This window comes from Eriocheir sinensis, unplaced genomic scaffold, assembly GCF_024679095.1.
Source record: "Eriocheir sinensis breed Jianghai 21 unplaced genomic scaffold, ASM2467909v1 Scaffold111, whole genome shotgun sequence".
In the NCBI taxonomy this organism is placed as follows: Eukaryota; Metazoa; Arthropoda; class Malacostraca; order Decapoda; family Varunidae; genus Eriocheir; species Eriocheir sinensis.
Window position 1 is genome coordinate 660,001 of NW_026110419.1, and position 20,000 is coordinate 680,000.

General features: G+C 43.9%; 1 protein-coding gene across 5 annotated transcripts in view; it reads right to left on the reverse strand.

Annotated features, from left to right (window-relative positions):
* LOC126989250 (syntaxin-binding protein 5-like) overlaps positions 1–20,000 on the reverse strand; it is a 45,044-nt gene that overhangs the window by 21,193 nt on the left and 3,851 nt on the right. For 4 of the 5 annotated variants that reach the window (XM_050847897.1, XM_050847894.1, XM_050847896.1 and 1 more), the window contains exons 3-7: positions 10,967–11,083; positions 4,497–4,616; positions 3,231–3,350; positions 2,755–3,036; positions 1,031–1,094 (exon numbers count right to left, since the gene is read on the reverse strand). In XM_050847897.1, the coding sequence (XP_050703854.1) occupies positions 1,057–1,094; positions 2,755–3,036; positions 3,231–3,350; positions 4,497–4,616; positions 10,967–11,083 (677 nt within the window). In that variant the 3' untranslated portion in view covers positions 1,031–1,056. Of the gene's footprint in view, positions 1–1,030; positions 1,095–2,754; positions 3,037–3,230; positions 3,351–4,496; positions 4,617–10,966; positions 11,084–17,634; positions 17,840–20,000 lie in introns of all 5 variants that reach the window. The other variant, XM_050847898.1, reaches the window with a different exon arrangement.

Sequence of the window (20,000 nt, forward strand, 5' to 3'; positions counted from 1 at the left end):
CTGCCTTCTTTTAATTATTGCGGGAGAACGGTAAATATTTATAACGGAAATAAAATATCAGAGACCTTATATTGATATAGGAAGCCTACCAGAGAAATCTCAGGTCTCAAGCAGGCCTAACCTGGGGTCAGCTTGTCACCCCGTGACGTCACACCAAGGCATTTTGGGGCCGAGACTAACGCCCCTTCCTCGCACTAGGTTGTGGGAGCGAGCTCATTCTCACGAGCGACATCGCCCCTTTCAGGTGAGGAAAGAACTGTTCACGGTGTTCAACTCACTTGGCTAGAATACTATAACTGAGACTGGGATTCTCACGAGCGACATCGCCCCTTTCAGGTGCGCCAAAGGCAAGCCTGACAGATGGGAAGCTGGGCGTCGTCCAGGCCAAGGCCAACATGCAGCAGTAAACACTTTTGAAGCTGCGTCGTGGGGGATTGCCTGTGGCAGGGTGTGTGAAGAGAGGAAGGAAGGAGAAGGCCAAAAGGGTGGTGTGTGTGTTGTTCTCAGGTGTATCAATGGATAAGCGCAACACTCACTAGTTTAGTTAGGACTTAATTAAGGTGAGGAATGGAGGAGTCTGTGTTCCCCGTGTGGGCGGAAACAATTATGTTGGTGCTACTTATTGCCATGTGTGCATGCTAGGTTAAGGTGTTAATGTTAACCTGTGTTCATGGTATTACAGGTGTAATTAGTGATGTAAAATACGTAAGCTAACCTCTAATAAGTGGACCCTGTCCTATGACCCTTAGTTCACCATCAGAATCCCTAAACAGTAATTACCTCAAGTAACTTTCTTAAAGTCATGGTACCTGTATCACTTGGACAGGTGATGATCCTGTGTGCGATAATGGTGCCTTAGAAGACTGGGTCAATAAACTACTAATTTTACTCTGTGGTTTAAATGATCAATAATTAATTCTACTTTGAGGTATAATGAACCTACATAATTAATTAAAAGAGTGCCCATGAACGGCAGTAGTAGTAGTAGTAGTAGTAGTAGTAGTAGTAGTAGTAGTAGTAGTACACCCACCTTCCCAGGTTCCACAGGGCAGTCACTTAGATGGACCACAGCACCAGGATGGATCTTGCGGGACCTGCAAATAGTAGTAGTAGTAGTAGTAGTAGTAGTAGTAGTAGTAGGTGGGGTAGCAGAAACTATCCATGTGGGGTGTCAAATAGTCGCCTAACACCACTCCTAAAACCAATAGTCACACTCCTACTAGGCCCAGAGAAGGTAATGGTGGTAGTAGTAGCTTTATAAGGGGATTGAGTGCTTTATAAGGGGATTGAGTGCTTTATAAGGGGATTGAGTGCTTTATAAGGGGATGGAATGCTTTATAAGGGGATTAGGAGGATTGGGAGGTGTGTTAGTGGGGATTAGATGCATGCGCGCTCTCTCTCTCTCTCTGTGTGTGTGTGTGTGTGTGTGTGTGTGTGTATGTCTCTCTCTCTCTCTCTCTCTCTCTCTCTCTCTGTGTGTGTGTGTGTGTGTGTGTGTGTGTGTGTGTGTGTGTGTATGTAATTCATGTTTAATAATGTTTCTCTCTCTCTCTCTCTCTCTCTCTCTCTCTCTCTCTCTCTCTCTCTCTCTCTCTGTGTGTGTGTGTGTGTGTGTGTGTGTGTGTGTGTGTGTGTGTGTAATTCATGTTTAAAGAACGAAACTTACTACACAGAAAGAGGGATAAATTTCACACATTCCGACACCTAGCACCCCAAATTAGAGCTAGCTTTAATGAGAGAAAATAAAGAGAGAACGTCACCGAAAGAAATAAAAACTGTTGGCAACTGAGAGTAAGTCACTGGAAAAAAAGATGTTAGGAAAAGTGAGATAACTCTAACACGACCTATCTTTAAACGGCGAAACTTACTACACATAAAGAGAGATAAATCCCGCACATTTTGACGCATGGCACAGCGAATTAGAGCTAGCTTTAATGAGAGAAAACAAAGAGAGAACGTCAATTAAGGAAATCAAAACTGTAGGAGAGTAAGTTACCGAAAGAAAAAAAAAAGTTAGGAAAAGTGAGATAACTCTAACATGAGCTATCTTTAAACAGCGAAACTTACTACACAGAAAGAGGGATATATTCTGCACATTTCGACACCTGGCACACCGAATTAGAGCTAGCTTTAATGAGAGAAAACGAAGAGAAAACATCACCTAAAGAAATCAAAACTGTCGGCAACTGAGAGTAAGTCACTGGAAAAAAAGATGTTAAGAAAAGTGAGATAACTCTAATACGAACTATCTTTAAAGAACGAAACTTACTACACAGAAAGAGGGATAAATTTCGCACATTTTGACACCTGGCACCCCAAATTAGAGCTAGCTTTAATGAGAGGAAATGAAGAGAGAACGTCACCGAAAGAAATCAAAACTGTCGGCAACTGAGAGTAAGTCACTGGAAAAAAAGATGTTAAGAAAAGTGAGATAACTCTAATACGAACTATCTTTAAAGAACGAAACTTACTACACAGAAAGAGGGATAAATTTCACACATTCCGACACCTGGCACGTTAAATTAGAGCTAGCTTTAAACGGAGAAAACAAAGAATTCAAAACTGTCGGCAGATGAGAGTAAGTCACTGAAAAAAAAAAAAGATGTCGGAAAAAGTGAGATAACTCTACAACGAACTATCTTTAAACAGCGAAACTTACTACACAGGGAGAGGGATAAATTCCGCACATTTCAACACCTGGCACGCTAAATTAGAGCTAGCTTTAAACGGAGAAAACAAAGCCGAGAGACTCACCCTTGATGGAGACCACTTCCGCCTTCACTACAAACGATGTCTCGGTGATCGTCTGCTTAAACACACAGTTCTGGGTAGGCAAGGAGACCACCCTCGCCACCTTCTCCGAGGCAATGACGACAAACTGGCGGTCATAGCAGCTTTGGGGGGGCGGGGTCTGGCTGCCCCCCCCCGCCCCAGGCCCAGTGCCGCCCGAGACTCCCTCAGTGCCAGAATTTGTGGGACTCATACGGCACTCAGGACTGGCACTAAGACCGGAACTCCCGCCCTTAGTTGGGGTCCCTGGAAGAAGAGGAAGAGGAGGAGGAGGAGGAGGGAAGGGAAGGGGAGGAAGGAAGGAAGGAAGGGAAGAGAAAGGAAGGGAAGGAAGGGAAGAGAGAGAGATTAACAATAACAACAATAATAATAATAATAATAATAATAACAACAATACTACTACTACTACTACTACTACTACTACTACTACTATTACTTACGTTCCAACCGCTTCTCCTTCTGTGCATCCCTCCAACTCTCAAACTGATGTGGAATAAGGGAGCCAGAGCAGTCCAGGAATGACATAGTAAGAACGGACCCTTTGACTCGGAAGATGGTGCCTGAAAAAGTGAGATAACTCTAAAGTGAGATAGTTCTAGGCAGTGAGATTCGGGGGGTTGAGAGAGGGATAAATTCTGCACGTTTTGGTGTATGGCGAGATTAGTTTGAGCTAGCTTTAATGGGAGAAAAAGAAGAGAGAATGATGTAAAAAATGTTAGCTGGTGACAAACACAGCCATTGAAAAAGTAGTTACTAAAAGTGAGATAATTCTAAAGTGAGATAGTTCTAAGCAGTGAGATTCTGTGGGTTGAGAGAGGGATAAATTCTGCATGTTTTGGTGTATGGCGAGACCAGTTTGAGCTAGCTTTAATGGGAGAAAGTGAAGGGGGAAATGTCATTGAAATATATCGAAAATGTTAGCTGGTGACAAACACAGCCATTGAAAAAGTAGTTACTCAAAGTGAGATAACTCTAAAGTGAGAAAGTTCTAGGCACTGTGGTTCGCTGGATTGAGAGAGGGATAAATTCCGCACATTTTGGTGTATGGTGAGACCAGTTTGAGCTAGCTTTAATGGGAGAAAAAGAAGAGAGAAAGATATAAAAAATGTTAGCTGGTGACAAACACAGCCATTGAAAAAGTAGTTACTCAAAGTGAGATAACTCTAAAGTGAGATAGTTCTAGGCAGTGAGATTCTGTGGGTTGAGAGAGGGATAAATTCTGCATGTTTTGGTGTATAGCAAGATTAGTTTGAGCTAGCTTTAATGGGAGAAAGTGAAGGGGGAATGTCATTGAAAGATATCAAAAATGTTAGCTGGTGACAAACACAGCCATTGAAAAAGTAGTTACTCAAAGTGAGATAACTCTAAAGTGAGATAGTTCTAGGCAGTGAGATTCTGTGGGTTGAGAGAGGGATAAATTCCGCACATTTTGGTGTATGGTGATACCAGTTTGAGCTAGCTTTAATGGGAGAAAAAGAAGAGAGAATGTCATTGAAAGATATTAAGGATGTTAGCTGGTGACAATTACAGCCATTGAAAAAGTAGTTACTAAAAGTGAGATAACTCTAAAGTGAGATAGTTCTAAGCAGTGCGGTTCGCTGGATTGAGAGAGGGATAAATTCCGCACATTTTGGTGTATGGCGAGACCAGTTTGAGCTAGCTTTAACGGGAGAAAACAGACTCTAAAAAAACGTAAAGAAACTCACCGCTGGGATTGACTGATGCTGGCGTTGAGGAGCGGATATCACTCGGCGGCAGAAGAACAGTAACTTGAATCACACTTCCCAGGCTTGTTCCCACCCACAGTGTCGGCAGGATAGTGCTGTCTGTAAATAGTAGAAGTGGCAATAGTGGTAGTAGTGGTAGTAGTAGTAGTAAATGACTTTTCCCATATGTAACCCAAATTAATGTGTTATGGATTTTACCGAGACTCCCGTAACAGCTAACCACACTCAAGGGGTAGGCTTTGCCCCGGGGGTTTAGCAGCTGCGGTTTCCCTAGCCTCGAGGCACCGGAAATACGTTCGACCACCACCGTGAAGCTACTACGGCCGGGCCAAAACTGTGCCCCGCGTCGTATCCAGGATCGCCGCGCGCGCTAAACTTTAAATGTCGCTATTGAATATAACAAGTTTTAAGCTATAAACTCAACACAATCATGTATTATATATTAGAACATGCAGAACTGAATGGTCCACATAAAGAAACTCACTACGGCCGGGCCAAAACAGTGCCCTGCGTCGTATCCAGGATCGCCGCGCGCGCTAAACTTTAAATGTCGCTATTGAATATAACAAGTTTTAAGCTATAAACTCAACACAATCATCATGTATTATATATGAAAACATGCAGAATTAAATGGTGCACATAAAGAAACTCACTACGGCCGGGCCAAAACAGTGCCCCGCGGCGTATCCAGGAACGCCGCGCGCGCCAAACTTCAAATGTTGCTATTGAATATAACAAGTTTTCAGCCATAAACTCAACACAATCATGTATTATATATTAGAACATGCAGAATTAAATGAGGCACATAAAGAAACTCACTACGGCCGGGCCAAAACAGTGCCCCGCGTCGTATCCAGGATCGCCGCGCGCGCCAAATTTCAAATGTCGCTATTGAATATAACAAGTTTTCAGCCATAAACTCAACACAATCATGTATTATATATTAGAACATGCAGAATTGAATGGTCCACATAAAGAAACTCACTACGGCCGGGTGACAACAGTGCCCTGCGTCGTATCCAGGATCGCTGCGCGCGCTTAATTTCAAATGTCGCTATTGAATATAACAAGTTTTCAGCCATAAACTCAACACAATCATGTAGTATATATGAAAACATCCAGAATTGAATGGTCCACATAAAGAAACTCACTACGGCCGGGCCAAAACAGTGCCCTGCGTCGTATCCAGGATCGCCGCGCGCTAAACTTTAAATGTCGCTATTGAATATAACAAGTTTTCAGCCATAAACTCAACACAATCATCATGTATTATATATGAAAACATGCAGAATTAGATGGTGCACATAAAGAAACATAAATTAATTGATAATTCTGAGATGTAACCATAAATATAGAGATTGAATAACTCGTATATTGGCTAAAGCGAGCCAGGACACAGTATGCATGCCCTCGGGTATGGTACGGGGCACACAAGGACGCAGTATACGCCTCCCTGTGTTGAAGGGGTTAACCCATTCAGTGTTTGCGGTACAGCGTTTGTGCTACTTTCCTCCTCGGCTTTGTGGAGCATATCTCTTACGTTCTGTGACATAACTCGCTCGTCAATACAATATTTGAATTATTTGGCAGATTTTCTATGTCTTAGCTGTGAGAAACGGCGTCCTAATTATATATTACAAAGAATACTATACTAAATGATTCCAAGGTATGACAATTGCTGTTGCTTAGATTCTGGCGACATGTGGCAACTGTACGAGACATGGCAAGTGGGGATGATGCGCAAAATTTGTCTGGAGACGAGATTTCTGAGTCAGATTTCCTGCTAATTGATTCTGACGAGTCCTGCGACTGAGGAATGCAGGGCTGATAACGGTAGGGGCAGGTCATTTGCCTTGTGCCTCAAAAATATAGGTGCGCAGACACACATATACACACCCACCCACCCACACCACTGCCTCCTTCTCCCCCCCTTCCCCCTATATAGGTCAGATCCCCATACCCACCCACCTCATTTTTGCACTTTTAGTAGAGAGAGAGAGAGAGAGAGAGAGAGTTTCTGCATTTTTTTTAAACAGTCCATTATTTTTGTATTCTCCTTTGTTTCTTTCCCATATAACAACTCTTGATATCGTTCGGCTCATAGCGTACTGTTGTTGTTTTGTGGTCCATATAACAACTCTTGATATCGTTAGTCAAATAGCGGACTGTTGTTGTTTTGTGGTCCATATAACAACTCTTGATATCGTTAGTCAAATAGCGGACTGTTGTTGTTTTGTGGTCCATATAACAACTCTTGATATCGTTAGTCAAATAGCGTACTGTTGTTGTTTTGTGCTCCATATATAGGTGAGGTCAGTGAGGTGCAAGCAGGCTCCGGCAGGACTGGAAGAAATGCTTTGCTAGACATTACGTGGGCTGTGACTCGTCTAACTGGAGCAGGTCATTCACTCCTTTGCTGTGCCCTTTCGTGGAGGACAGCGGGATCTGTGAAGACGTCTCTCTCTCTTTTTTTTTAGAATATTTTGATTATGAAATTATGGACGAAATTGTGAGGGAGATGAACAGTTATGAATATCTTACGCAAACAATTATTTTTCCAGCAAAAAGTAGAATGCATAATTGGACAGCAACAAACAGCGATGAAATGTATGTGTTTGTTAGTACTGTGATGACCATGAACCAAGTTAGAAACTACTAAAACATCTTCACTTCAATGACAATGAAACACAAACTCCAAAAACAACAAATTTCAAAAAATACAACTTGTGCTCAATGACATGACGAAAAGTTTGAAGACAAATTTAAGCCATTCCAGGATTTGTGTATTGACGAAAGTGCTGTGCCGTGGAGAGGAAGGCTGCCATCTCGTCAGTGCATGCCTCAGAAGCGGAACAGGTTTGGTATGAAACTTTCCATACGCTGTGACGTAGAGACAGGCGATATCTTGACCTGATTTTGTATACTGGTGCCAAGACCCTCATAGACCACAATGCTGAACTCAAAATTTCCGGCTCATATCTTGGAAAAGGATACACTCTATATGCGATGGAGGAAAACTACCCCAGAAGATTCAAGTGATGTAAAAAAATAGAAATGATGCCAGAAAGAGAACTATTTGAGATGCTTGATTCTGACACTAATTCATGTTTCAAGCTCAGGTTATTTTTTCATGTTAAATTTCTGTTCGGCCAAACTACCACCTTTAAAACGCAGCGAGTCTGTTGTCCGGCACAAGAGCAACGAAATGTGTGTACAGTGACATGATGAGCGTGACGGACACATATTGACATCTATGCTTGAGGGCAACACCATCACAACTCAAAAAAGGATTCACGTCACTGGCGGCAGAATAAGGAAGCTCGACGCGGTACTTAATTACACCAACAAAGCCCACATTGTTGATGAGGCAGACATGGTGATGGCCACTGTTACAATCATCAATATGGCTGTTTTGAATTTATATAACCTCTACCTTGTGAAAACAGGAAAAAAAACACCATATCTAGATTTTAGCAAGGCAATCATCAAACAGTTACTTGTGAAATTCTGTAAACACATGCACAAAAAACACCATACCTAGATTTTAGCAAGGCAATCATCAAACAGTTACTTGTGAAATTCTGTAAACATGCAAAAAAAACACCATACCTAGATTTTAGCAAGGCAATCATCAAACAGCTACTTGTGAAATTTTGTAAACACACACACACAGCAAGGCCTGGAAGTAACATTCTGATGAGCATGTGCAAGACTCAAGAAATTCGTCACCTACGGCTACACCCTGTTTCACTCACACACACACACACACACACACACACACACACACACACACACACACATACATGCAACCCCCCCACACCCACATATACAGACACAAACACACACATACATACATACAACGCACCCACACACACATATACAGACACACAAACAAACACACATGTTCATCCACATACAGAAATATACGTGCACACATGCATAATTATTATTATTATCATTATTGTTATTGTTATTATTATTATTATTATTATTATTATTGTTATTATCATCAAGTTATTTCATTATTATTATAGACAAACGCTTTTGTGCAAAATGCCCGAAAATGATTTGTTGAGTTTATTTTCAGTCTCTATTAGGTATTTTTATGAGTCATTCACTTTCGCTTCTCATATCAGCTATTTTTAAAGGTCAAAAAGGGGGTCAGTCGGGTTCTAATGAGTGTTTCTTCAGGTTCATGGTACTGAAGAAGGGTCACACTACCACCAGGGTCATAAAACTACTCCTGGAAATGCCCACAACTCCTACGAAAGCCTTGTCAAATATGTGTTCTTGGGCGGCGAAATGTCTTACAATGTGACCCTTAGTGTTTCCTCTGACTTGAATTGTCTAGTATTATGATTATATTTACCAAACTCAAGTAAAAGTGTACTGAGCATGAAAGAACACCATATAATTCATCCAGGAGAAATTCATCAACCTGAGCAGGATATTGTACATAAATATTGTGGAAATTACAAATAATAGCCTAGCACAAAAAAAAATCATAACGCTGAATATCTGGCATCGCGCCGCACACATAGGGCATGCATCGTACATCTGGCAGTAGGCCGCCTATTTTCTTACCAAACTTTCAAACTTTACCGCGCTGGAAATATAGAACAAACCCACAAATGCAACTGGACACGAGTGCACGGATGCTATCTCCACAAGTTTACAATACGGACCGAGACTGGGGTTGCAAACGTGCCGCACTTTCCTTAAAATACGTAACGCCGTTTGTTCCGTATTTGTCTGTCTGAATGGTTAAGCAGATAAAACTACGTATTTTAACCCGGTAGCAGCGGGGACCGTGTTTCTTAATGGTCCCTCCGAGCGAGAAAAATGAGAAAAAATCCTCCCCCACACAAACCATTTCATAATATATATCAAAGCATTTGTGATCAGATTATGTATCATCTATTTTTGGGGGGTTTATATCATGGCACAAATTTGGCCCGTCGCTGCTACACGGTAAAGCCACAAATTTGGCCCGTCGCTGCTACACGGTAAAGCCACAAATTTGCCCCGTCGCTGCTACACGGTAAAGCCACAAATTTGGCCCGTCGCTGCTACACGGTAAAGCCACAAATTTGGCCCGTCGCTGCTACACGGTAAAGCCACAAATTTGGCCCGTCGCTGCTACACGGTAAAGCCACAAATTTGGCCCGTCGCTGCTACACGGTAAAGCCACAAATTTGGCCCGTCGCTGCTACACAGTGAAGCCACAAATTTTAGAGTTGCCAGGCACTCTCGTTTTGAAGCGAACAAAGGGAATCCTCGCTGATGCCTTCACCTTGTACACAGAGACACGCCAGTCCTCAGCCAAAGACCAACTTGGGTAGGCTGACGTAGGCCGGTAGAGTCGGTCTATCGGCATCCTCCCCTAACCTTCACGAGCGTCACCCGGTAATAGTCTGTGGTCGCTCCTCGAAGGGACGAACGCGCTTGACCCTGACGGCTTAAGCAACAAATAAAAATAAAAAAATGGAACAGGCTGCTCGTAATCCAAGGCATAATTTGTAGTATTTTTTATTGGTAAAGCTAAACACTTGTAATCCAAGGCACTCATAACCCAGGCTGGCTATACACTGGGTATTCGATATATGAGAGTTCGAAATATGCAAATCCGCTCACATGCGACTAACCTAAATGTGCCAAGTATTCGTTTTATGCGAGAAAAGTTCGCTATTATGTGAGGTATGGTGACAGACTAGAGGGTGGCGGGAGGAAAGGTTCCCACGCACTTTCCTCGTCTATAATCAACCTTTCCCTTCCTCTGATCCTAAAGTTAATCCTCAGGTAGATAGTTATCACCTTATATTGTAGATTTCGGGTGTGTCTCCGTGGAAGCAATCTGTAGCTCTGGGCCGGCGAGACTCGGAGAAGCTCTACTTTGAATGGGGTACGCATAACTTCGAGTATAATATAAAACTTCGAGTATAATATATAACTTCCGAGTATAATATCCACGACCTGATTTCCCTTCAGTAAGACTCAAAATACATATGAATATACAGTACATGATATAGTAGAGAAATCATGCATGTTTTAACTTCAGCTCTTTGTTATTGTGAAACGATGCTGGAATAAATAGTTCTGTGTGGAGGGTGATGGTCAGAGTACTTGTCTAACTGTTGGTGACGTCAGGGGCGGAGGGCGAGGCTTGGTGAGGTGGTTCGCCCGCAGAGGCAGAAAGACCTTCCAACCCGCGAAATGCCCTGCCGCCCAGTGTGATTGGAAGCGGCCTAACCGTGCAGTCGACGGGGCACGGTTGCTGGGGTTGCATGTGCAGTCCGCCAGACAACCCGACCTGCTCCTCACCCACAAGATGGCCACTGAGCTCAAATTGGATCCATCCGTGACACTCATCCGGTCTTCCGAAAACCATACCGATGTCCTCACACATACCCAATACCTGATGTTCTACCACTACCACAGCAACCACCTACCATTCTTTTTGGTGTAGGTGTCAGCGAAGGCCAGGCACTGAATAGCCTCGCTGCTGATGTTCTCCAGGCTGCTGATGCTGCTGGAACGCGACCGGCTGAACGAACCATCAAGCTTGTCTGGTAGTGGTAGAGGTGGGGGGGTGTGGTGGAAGTGGGGGGTGTCGGGTGTCGGGTAGTGGGTTAAAGGGTGTGGTAAATTGTGTGGGGGTGGTGGGAGGGGGCAGAAATGGTTGTGGTGGTGGTTGTGGTAGTTGTGGTACGAGGTGAGTGGTAAAAGTTGGGGTTGTCGGGTGTCGGGTAGTGGGTTAAAGGGTGAGGTAAATTGTGTGGGGGTAGTGGGAGGGGGCAGAAATGGTTGTGGTGGTGGTTGTGGTAGTTGTGGTTGAGTGGTAGGGGGGGTGTGGCAGAAATGGTGTGTGTCGGGTATGAAGTAGTGGGTTGAAGGGTGTGGTAAATTGTGTGGGGTGGGTGGGAGGGGGCAGAAATGGTTGTGGTGGTGGTTGTGGTTGAGTGGTAGTGGTAGGGTGTGTGTGTTAGAAGTGGGGGGTGTCAGGTATGAAGTAGTGGGTTGAAGGGTGTGGTAAATTGTGTGGGGGTAGTGGGAGGGGGCAGAAATGGTTGTGGTGGTGGTTGTGGTTGAGTGGTAGTGGTTGGGGGGGTGTGATAGAAGTGGGGGGTGTCGGGTATGAAGTAGTGGGTTGAAGGGTGTGGTAAATTGTGTGGGGGTAGTGGGAGGGGGCAGAAATGGTTGTGGTGGTGGTTGTGGTTGAGTGGAAGTGGTAGGGGGTGGGTGGTAGAAATGGGGGGTGTCTGGTATGAAGTAGTGGGTTGAAGGGTGTGGTAAATTGTGTGGGGGTAGTGGGAGGGGGCAGAAATGGTTGTGGTGGTGGTTGTGGTTGAGTGGTAGTGGTAGGGGGTGTGTGATAGAAGTGGGGGGTGTCAGGTATGAAGTAGTGGGTTGAAGGGTGTGGTAAATTGTGTGGGGGTAGTGGGAGGGGGCAGAAATGGTTGTGGTGGTGGTTGTGGTTGAGTGGTAGTGGTTGGGGGGGTGGTAGAAGTGGGGGTGTCAGGTATGAAGTAGTGGGTTGAAGGGTGTGGTAAATTGTGTGGGGGTAGTGGGAGGGGGCAGAAATGGTTGTGGTGGTGGAGGGAGACAAAATACAATTAGACAAAGATAATAATAATAATAATAATAATAATAATAATAATAATAATAATAATAATAATAATGATAATAATATGATTTCATGATATATATTTCAAATTATATTCATTATTTTTTTATTTCAATTATATTTCAGAAAAAAAACTATGTGTGTATGTGTGTGTGTGTGTGTTTCAAATGCGCACACACACACACACACACACACACACACACACACACACACACACACACACACACACACAGACACACAAACACACAAACACACAGACAAACACACACACGTACACAAGCCATAAGCCTCAAAAAACGCACACACAGCAAACGCACACACAGAAGCAAGCAAGCAAGCAGGCCAAGCGATGCACACACACACACACACACACACACACACACACGCACACACACACAGACAAACGGACGAACAAACGTAACTGATTGATTAAAACATTCCAGTCATGCAATTTTTTTTTTCTTAGTAAATAATAAAAAAAATAAATTGGATCGTAGTAGTAGTAGTAGTAGTAGTAGTAGTAGTAGTAGTAGTAGTAGTAGTAGTAGTAAACAGTCAATAATAATAATAATAATAATAATAATAATAATAATAATAATGAGAGAGAGAGAGAGAGAGAGACACACAAAAAGATAACTCAATGGAAAGAGAGACAAACATTCCGATGATAATAATAATAATAATAATAATAATAATAATAATAATAATAATAATAATAATAATGAAAATTGTCTCGGAATAAAAAAAAATAAAGGAAATCAAACGAGGCAAAAAAAATAATTCGTCACTTCGGCAAAATAAAAAAAATAAATAAATAAATAAAAAAAAATCAGTAAAAAAAAATAAGTAAGAAGAATCAGTATAAAAAAAAAAAAAATAATATATATATATATATATATATATATATATATATATATATATATATATATATATATATATATATATATATATATATATATATATATAAATCAGTCAAAAAAATTGGTCAAAAAATCGGTCAAAAAAAAATGGTTAAAAAAAATCAGTTAAAAAAATTGGTTAAAAAAAATTGGTAAAAAAAATGGTAAAAAAAAAAATCAAAAACAAAATCAGTCAAAAACAAAATCAGTCAAAAAAAAAATCAGTCAAAAAAAATCAGTCATAAAAAATCAGTCAAAAAAAATCAGTCAAAAAAAATCAGTCAAAAAAAAAATCTGTCAAAAATAATCGGTCAAAAAAATCGGTAAAAAAAAAATAAATAAAAATAAATAAAAATTAAAATCAATCCACATCAGGCAATCACAGTAAGCCCTGAATGCAGCAGACCGCCCCCCCCCATCCCTACCCAACCCCCCCCCATCCCCCACCCCTACCCCTATACCAACCACGTCGCGCCGCCATTACGGTTGGGGCATCGGGAGTCATGTTTTTAACCCTTTCATTGCTAAACGCTTGTAGAGGGCGTTAGGCGTATTTGGTGGTGGGGCTAAACGCTTGTAGAGTGCGTTAGGCGTATTTGGTGTGGTACTAAACGCTTGTAGAGTGCGTTAGGCGTATTTGGTGTGGTACTAAACGCTTGTAGAGGGCGTTAGGCGTATTTGCTGGTGGTGCTAAACGCTTGTAGAGGGCGTTAGGCGTATTTGCTGGTGGGGCTAAACGCTTGTAGAGGGCGTTAGGCGTATTTGCTGGTGGTGCTAAACGCTTGTAGAGGGCGTTAGGCGTATTTGCTGGTGGGGCTAAACGCTTGTAGAGGGCGTTAGGCGTATTTGCTGGTGGTGCTAAACGCTTGCAGAGGGCGTTAGGCGTATTTGCTGGTGGTGCTAAACGCTTGCAGAGGGCGTTAGGCGTATTTGCTGGTGGTGCTAAACGCTTGCAGAGGGCGTTAGGCGTATTTGCTGGTGGGGCTAAACGCTTGCAGAGGGCGTTAGGCGTATTTGCTGGTGGTGCTAAACGCTTGCAGAGGGCGTTAGGCGTATTTGCTGGTGGGGCTAAACGCTTGATCAGGGCGTTAGGCGTATTTGCTGGTGGTGCTAAACGCTTGCAGAGGGCGTTAGGCGTATTTGCTGGTGGGGCTAAACGCTTGCAGAGGGCGTTAGGCGTATTTGCTGGTGGGGCTAAACGCTTGCAGAGTGCGTAAGGCGTCTTAGATGGTGGTGCTAAACGCTTGCAGAGGGCGTTAGGCGTATTTGCTGGTGGGGCTAAACGCTTGCAGAGGGCGTTAGGCGTATTTGCTGGTGGGGCTAAACGCTTGTAGAGGGCGTTAGGCGTATTTACTGGTGGTGCTAAACGCTTGTAGAGGGCGTTAGGCGTATTTACTGGTGGTGCTAAACGCTTGTAGAGGGCGTTAGGCGTATTTGCTGGTGGGGCTAAACGCTTGCAGAGGGCGTTAGGCGTATTTGCTGGTGGGGCTAAACGCTTGTAGAGGGCGTTAGGCGTATTTGCTGGTGGTGCTAAACGCTTGTAGAGGGCGTTAGGCGTATTTGCTGGTGGGGCTAAACGCTTGTAGAGGGCGTTAGGCGTATTTGCTGGTGGTGCTAAACGCTCGCTGCGACCTCCATGAATGAGATAACCTGCACCCCTTGTATGTCGGTAAATGTGATAAATGAGATAACCTGCACCCCTTGTATGTCAGTATATGTGATAAATGAGATAACCTTCACCCCTTGTATGTCAGTAAATGTGATAAATGAGATAACCTGCACCCCTTGTATGTCAGTATATGTGATAAATGAGATAACCTGCACCCCTTGTATGTCAGTAATTGTGATAAATGAGATAACCTGCACCCCTTGTATGTCTGTAATTGTGATAAATGAGATAACCTACACCCCTTGTATGTCTGTAAATGTGATAAATGAGATAACCTACACCCCTTGTATGTCTGTAATTGTGATAAATGAGATAACCTACACCCCTTGTATGGACCTCCTCTTTCCAATGGTGTTTTTGGTTTGTAGCTGAGATGAATAGTTTTTGAGATACAGAGGTTAAAAGAGACCCACCATTGGGCTCCCCGAACGCGCCTGAGGGGATAGTCTCGTCGCGAGCGCTTAGCAATGAAAGGGTTAAATAACTCTGCGTCTTCTATATGTGTGGAGCTTTATCTGAATTCCAAGCAGCGAGTGAAGCACGCTGAATATGACCAAGTATGGCATCTCTAATTTAGGATATCTTGTACAGGTAATTCTTGATTTACGCAAGTTTGGTTTACGCGTTTTTGAAATACCGCGTGGTCCAAAATCCAAATAAATGTTTACTTTACACATCTTTTTTCACTTATACGCGATATTTTCTGGAGTGTCCACCAGATGTCTCACGCAAGTGGACTCACACGGCCACACAGCTGAGCTCAGTTCTTCCCGCGCGCCACTTGAGCAACAATACAGTACCCACGCTGCTCAACAACAACAACACCCTCGCTGCTGTGCCACCACGAGGGGAAGGGCAGCCAGAGGAGGAACCACGCGAGGGAGAGGAGTCAGAGTGATACAGGAGGCAATACAAACCTTCCTCTTGTTGGATTTACTACAGTGTTCGGGATTTACGCAATGACCTCTTCACAATACTCCCGTCAATCCAGAGTTACCTGTATCGAAACGTAGAGACAGCGTGGGTCTGCCCGGACAGCGATACAGTCCTAGGGTTAAGTGTGTGTATTTATGAGTTTCCGGCACCTACGACGGACTCCTCAATTCGTCCGCTGTACCAAGGGCTTACTGTACTGTCCTTAACCCCCCCCCAACCCCCAACCCCAACCCACCCACCCCAGAAAAAAAGGAAAATACACATTCGACAAGATGCAAAAAAATAAAAAATAAAAAAGAATTTGTATATATATGTAGTTAGATCATGCAAATCAATAGGCATAATAGCCTCATAAAAAATCTCTCTCTCTCTACCAGCTGAGAGAGAGAGAGAGAGAGAGAGAGAGAGAGAGAGAGAGAGAGAGAGAGAGAGAGAGAGAGAGAGAGAGAGAGAGAGAGAGAGAGAGAGAGAGAGAGAGAGAGAGAGAGATTGTGTGTGTTAGATTATGTTAGGTTAGGTTGAGAGAGAGAGAGAGAGAGAGAGAGAGAGAGAGAGAGAGAGAGAGAGAGAGAGAGAGAGAGAGAGAGAGAGAGAGAGAGAGAGAGAGAGAGAGAGAGAGAGAGAGAGCAAGCCGCCCCCTCCCCCCTCCCCCCAAAATCATCGCCCCCCATGCAGAGTAAGAATAGAGACTCTACGAACATGCTAAAAGTTCAGCGAAAGGTCAGGTCAGGTCAGGCCAGGCAGGGTCAAGGCAGTGCTATAAGGCATGCAAGGAGGGTATGGGAGGAGGAGGAGGAGGAGGAGGAGGAGGAGGAGGAGGAGGAGGAGGAGGATTTATAAACGCCGCGATGGAAAAAATCTACGACAGTTCGGATTTTTCGAGCGAGAGAAAACTTATTACCTTGTACTACGAGAGAGAGAGAGAGAGAGAGAGAGAGAGAGAGAGAGAGAGAGAGAGAGAGAGAGAATAGCAATGGTAGTAGTAGTAGTAGCAATGGTAGTAGTAGTAGTAGTAGTAGTAGTAGTAGTAGTAGTAGGTCTTACCAATACCAAGACACATGGTTGACAAAACTGCTACATATCTATAGAAGTAGTAGTAGTAGTAGTAGTAGTAGTAGTAGTAGTAGTAGTAGTAGTAGTAGTAGTAGAATTAGTATTAATATTAACATAAATAATAATAATAATAATAATAATAATAATAATAATAATAATAATGATAATAATATTGATTACATATATCTAAAATTACATAGAGAGAGAGAGAGAGAGAGAGAGAGAGAGAGAGAGAGAGAGAGAGAGAGAGAGAGAGAGAGAGAGAGACATTATATCAACACATTATAATATTTCCAACTTCTACATAAAATAGAGCGAGAGCGAGAGAGAGAGAGAGAGAGAGAGAGAGAGAGAGAGAGAGAGAGAGAGAGAGCTACATCCAAAAATATCTCTATCGCTAAATATTGCGTCACTGTAACCACGGAAGCGAGCTAGCTCACTTTAGAGCGAGAGAGAGAGAGAGCGAGAGACAGAGAGAGACAGAGAGAGAGACTAGAGTATATATATATAAAAAAAAAATATTAACAAATAAAAAATATTAATGAATTTTTAATGTACCAAAAGTTCCTAAAAGGTGCCGGGAGTGGGTGGCCCCGGAACTGCTGTTGATGTTGTTGTTGTTGGCACTGTTGTTGTTCGGAGAAGCGGGCGACACCACAGTCCTAACCCCACCCCCCTCTCCTCCTCCTCCTCCTCCTCCTCCTCCTTCCTCCTTTCCTCCTTCTCTTCCTCCGAGGGATATTGAGAAATGCATTGAATGATGTATTTTGGGGGGCCCTCCTCCTCCTCCTCCTCCTCCTCCTCCACTAGGGAAGAATAGGTGGTGCTTGGAGGTAGATGGAGGGCTGGAGGGAAGCCTAGCGGAGTGGTGGTGAGCGGAGTTGTGCGATGATGAGTCACAGCTGGTGGTAAGCGCTCGGACAAGCCTCCCCTTACCCTGTGATTTCGAGCGCTTAATCGGCGTTTCGGTCGAGGAGGCCCGCTTGGCGTTGGCCGTGGTGGCGCTGGTGGTGGTGGTGGTGGTGGTGGCGGTGGTGCAGGCGGTGGTGGTGGTGGTGGTGGTGCTGGTGGTGGGAGACAGGCAGGAGGTGGTGGTGGAAGGGGTCCCAGCAACTCCACTTCCGCCCAATATCCCGTTTAGCTACAGGAGGTGGTGGTGGTGGTGGTGGTGGAGGTGAAAGCTTGGTTAGGTTAAGACTAGGCTAGGTTAGGTTAGGCCAAGGTCAACAGAAATACAAGACAATATGACTATGACATCTATGCCCAGGGAGGAGAGGCATTTGGCTATTCCACCTAAATCCTACACAGGGCAGAGAGAGAGGAGAGGAGAGAGGGAAAGTTTTGTTTAGTGGGCGCAACATCTGTGGTCATATGCCGGAGAGGGACAGAAGGGGAAGGAATTATAGGAGAAGGGAACAGTTGGAAAGTTTTGTTTAGTGGGCGCAACATCTGTGGTCATATGCCGGAGAGAGACAGAAGGGGAAGGAATTATAGGAGAAGGGAAAGTAGAAAGTTTTGTTTAGTGGGCGCAACATCTGTGGTCATATGCCGGAGAGGGACAGAAGGGTAAGGAATTATAGGAGAAGGGAAAGTAGAAAGTTTGGTTTAGTGGGCGCAACATCTGTGGTCATATGCCGGAGAGGGACAGAAGGGGAAGGAATTATAGGAGAAGGGAACAGACCTCAGGAGACGGGACACAACCCCCGATTAATACCTGCTACCCATTCACTGTTGGGTGGACAGGGGCGTAGGGTATTGGAAAAGCCGCCCAAATTTTTCCACTCCGCCCGGGAATCGAACCCGGGCTCTCTCGGAGAGGAGGGGGAAAGCCTGCTATGGAGAGGCTGGGTCAAGTTAGGTTAGGTTAGGTTAGGTTAAAGGCATTTGGCTATTCCTTCTAAGACTCACACAGGGCAGAGAGAGACAGAAGAGGGAGAAATCAAGCTGGCATAACTTAAAAAAAAAGAGGCATTTGGCTATACCTCCTAAAACTCACACAGGGCAGAGAGAGACAGAAGAGGGAGAAATCAAGCTGGCATAACTAAAACAGAGGCATTTGGCTATTCCTCCTAAAACTCACACAGGACAGAGAGAGACAGAAGAGAGAGAAATCAAGCTGGCATAACTAAAACAGAGGCATTTGGCTATTCCTCCTAAAACTCACACAGGGCAGAGAGAGACAGAAGAGGGAGAAATCAAGCTGGCATAACTAAAACAGAGGCATTTGGCTATTCCTCCTAAAACTCACACAGGGCAGAGAGAGACAGAAGAGGGAGAAATCAAGCTGGCATAACTAAAACAAAGGCATTTGGCTATTCCTCCTAAAACTCACACAGGGCAGAGAGAGACAGAAGAGGGAGAAATCAAGCTGGCATAACTAAAACAGAGGCATTTGGCTAGTCCTCCTAAAACTCACACAGGGCAGAGAGAGACAGAAGAGGAGGAAATCAGACTAGCCAGCAACCCAGGCGTGGAATGTACCTTCAAAAAGAGGCATTTGGCTAGTCCTCCTAAAACTCACACAGGGCAGAGAGAGACAGAAATCAAGCTGGCATAACTAAAAACAGAGGCATTTGGCTATTCCTCCTCAAACTCACACAGGGCAGAGAGAGACAGAAGAGGGAGAAATCAAGCTGGCATAACTTAAAAAAAAAAGAGGCATTTGGCTATACCTCCTAAAACTCACACAGGACAGAGACAGAAGAGGGAGAAATCAGACTAGCCAGCGACCCAGGCGTGGAATGTACCTTCAAAAAGAGGCATTTGGCTAGTCCTCCTAAAACTCACACAGGGCAGAGAGAGACAGAAGAGGGAGAAATCAAGCTGGCATAACTAAAACAGAGGCATTTGGCTAGTCCTCCTAAAACTCACACAGGGCAGAGAGAGACAGAAGAGGAGGAAATCAGACTAGCCAGCAACCCAGGCGTGGAATGTACCTTCAAAAAGAGGCATTTGGCTAGTCCTCCTAAAACTCACACAGGACAGAGACAGAAGAGGGAGAAATCAGACTAGCCAGCGACCCAGGCGTGGAATGTACCTTCAAAAAGAGGCATTTGGCTAGTCCTCCTAAAACTCACACAGGGCAGAGAGAGACAGAAGAGGAGGAAATCAGACTAGCCAGCGACCCAGGTGTGGAATGTACCTTCAAAAAGAGGCATTTGGCTATACCTCCTAAAACTCACACAGGGCAGAGAGAGACAGAAGAGGGAGAAATCAAGCTGGCATAACTAAAACAGAGGCATTTGGCTAGTCCTCCTAAAACTCACACAGGGCAGAGAGAGACAGAAGAGGAGGAAATCAGA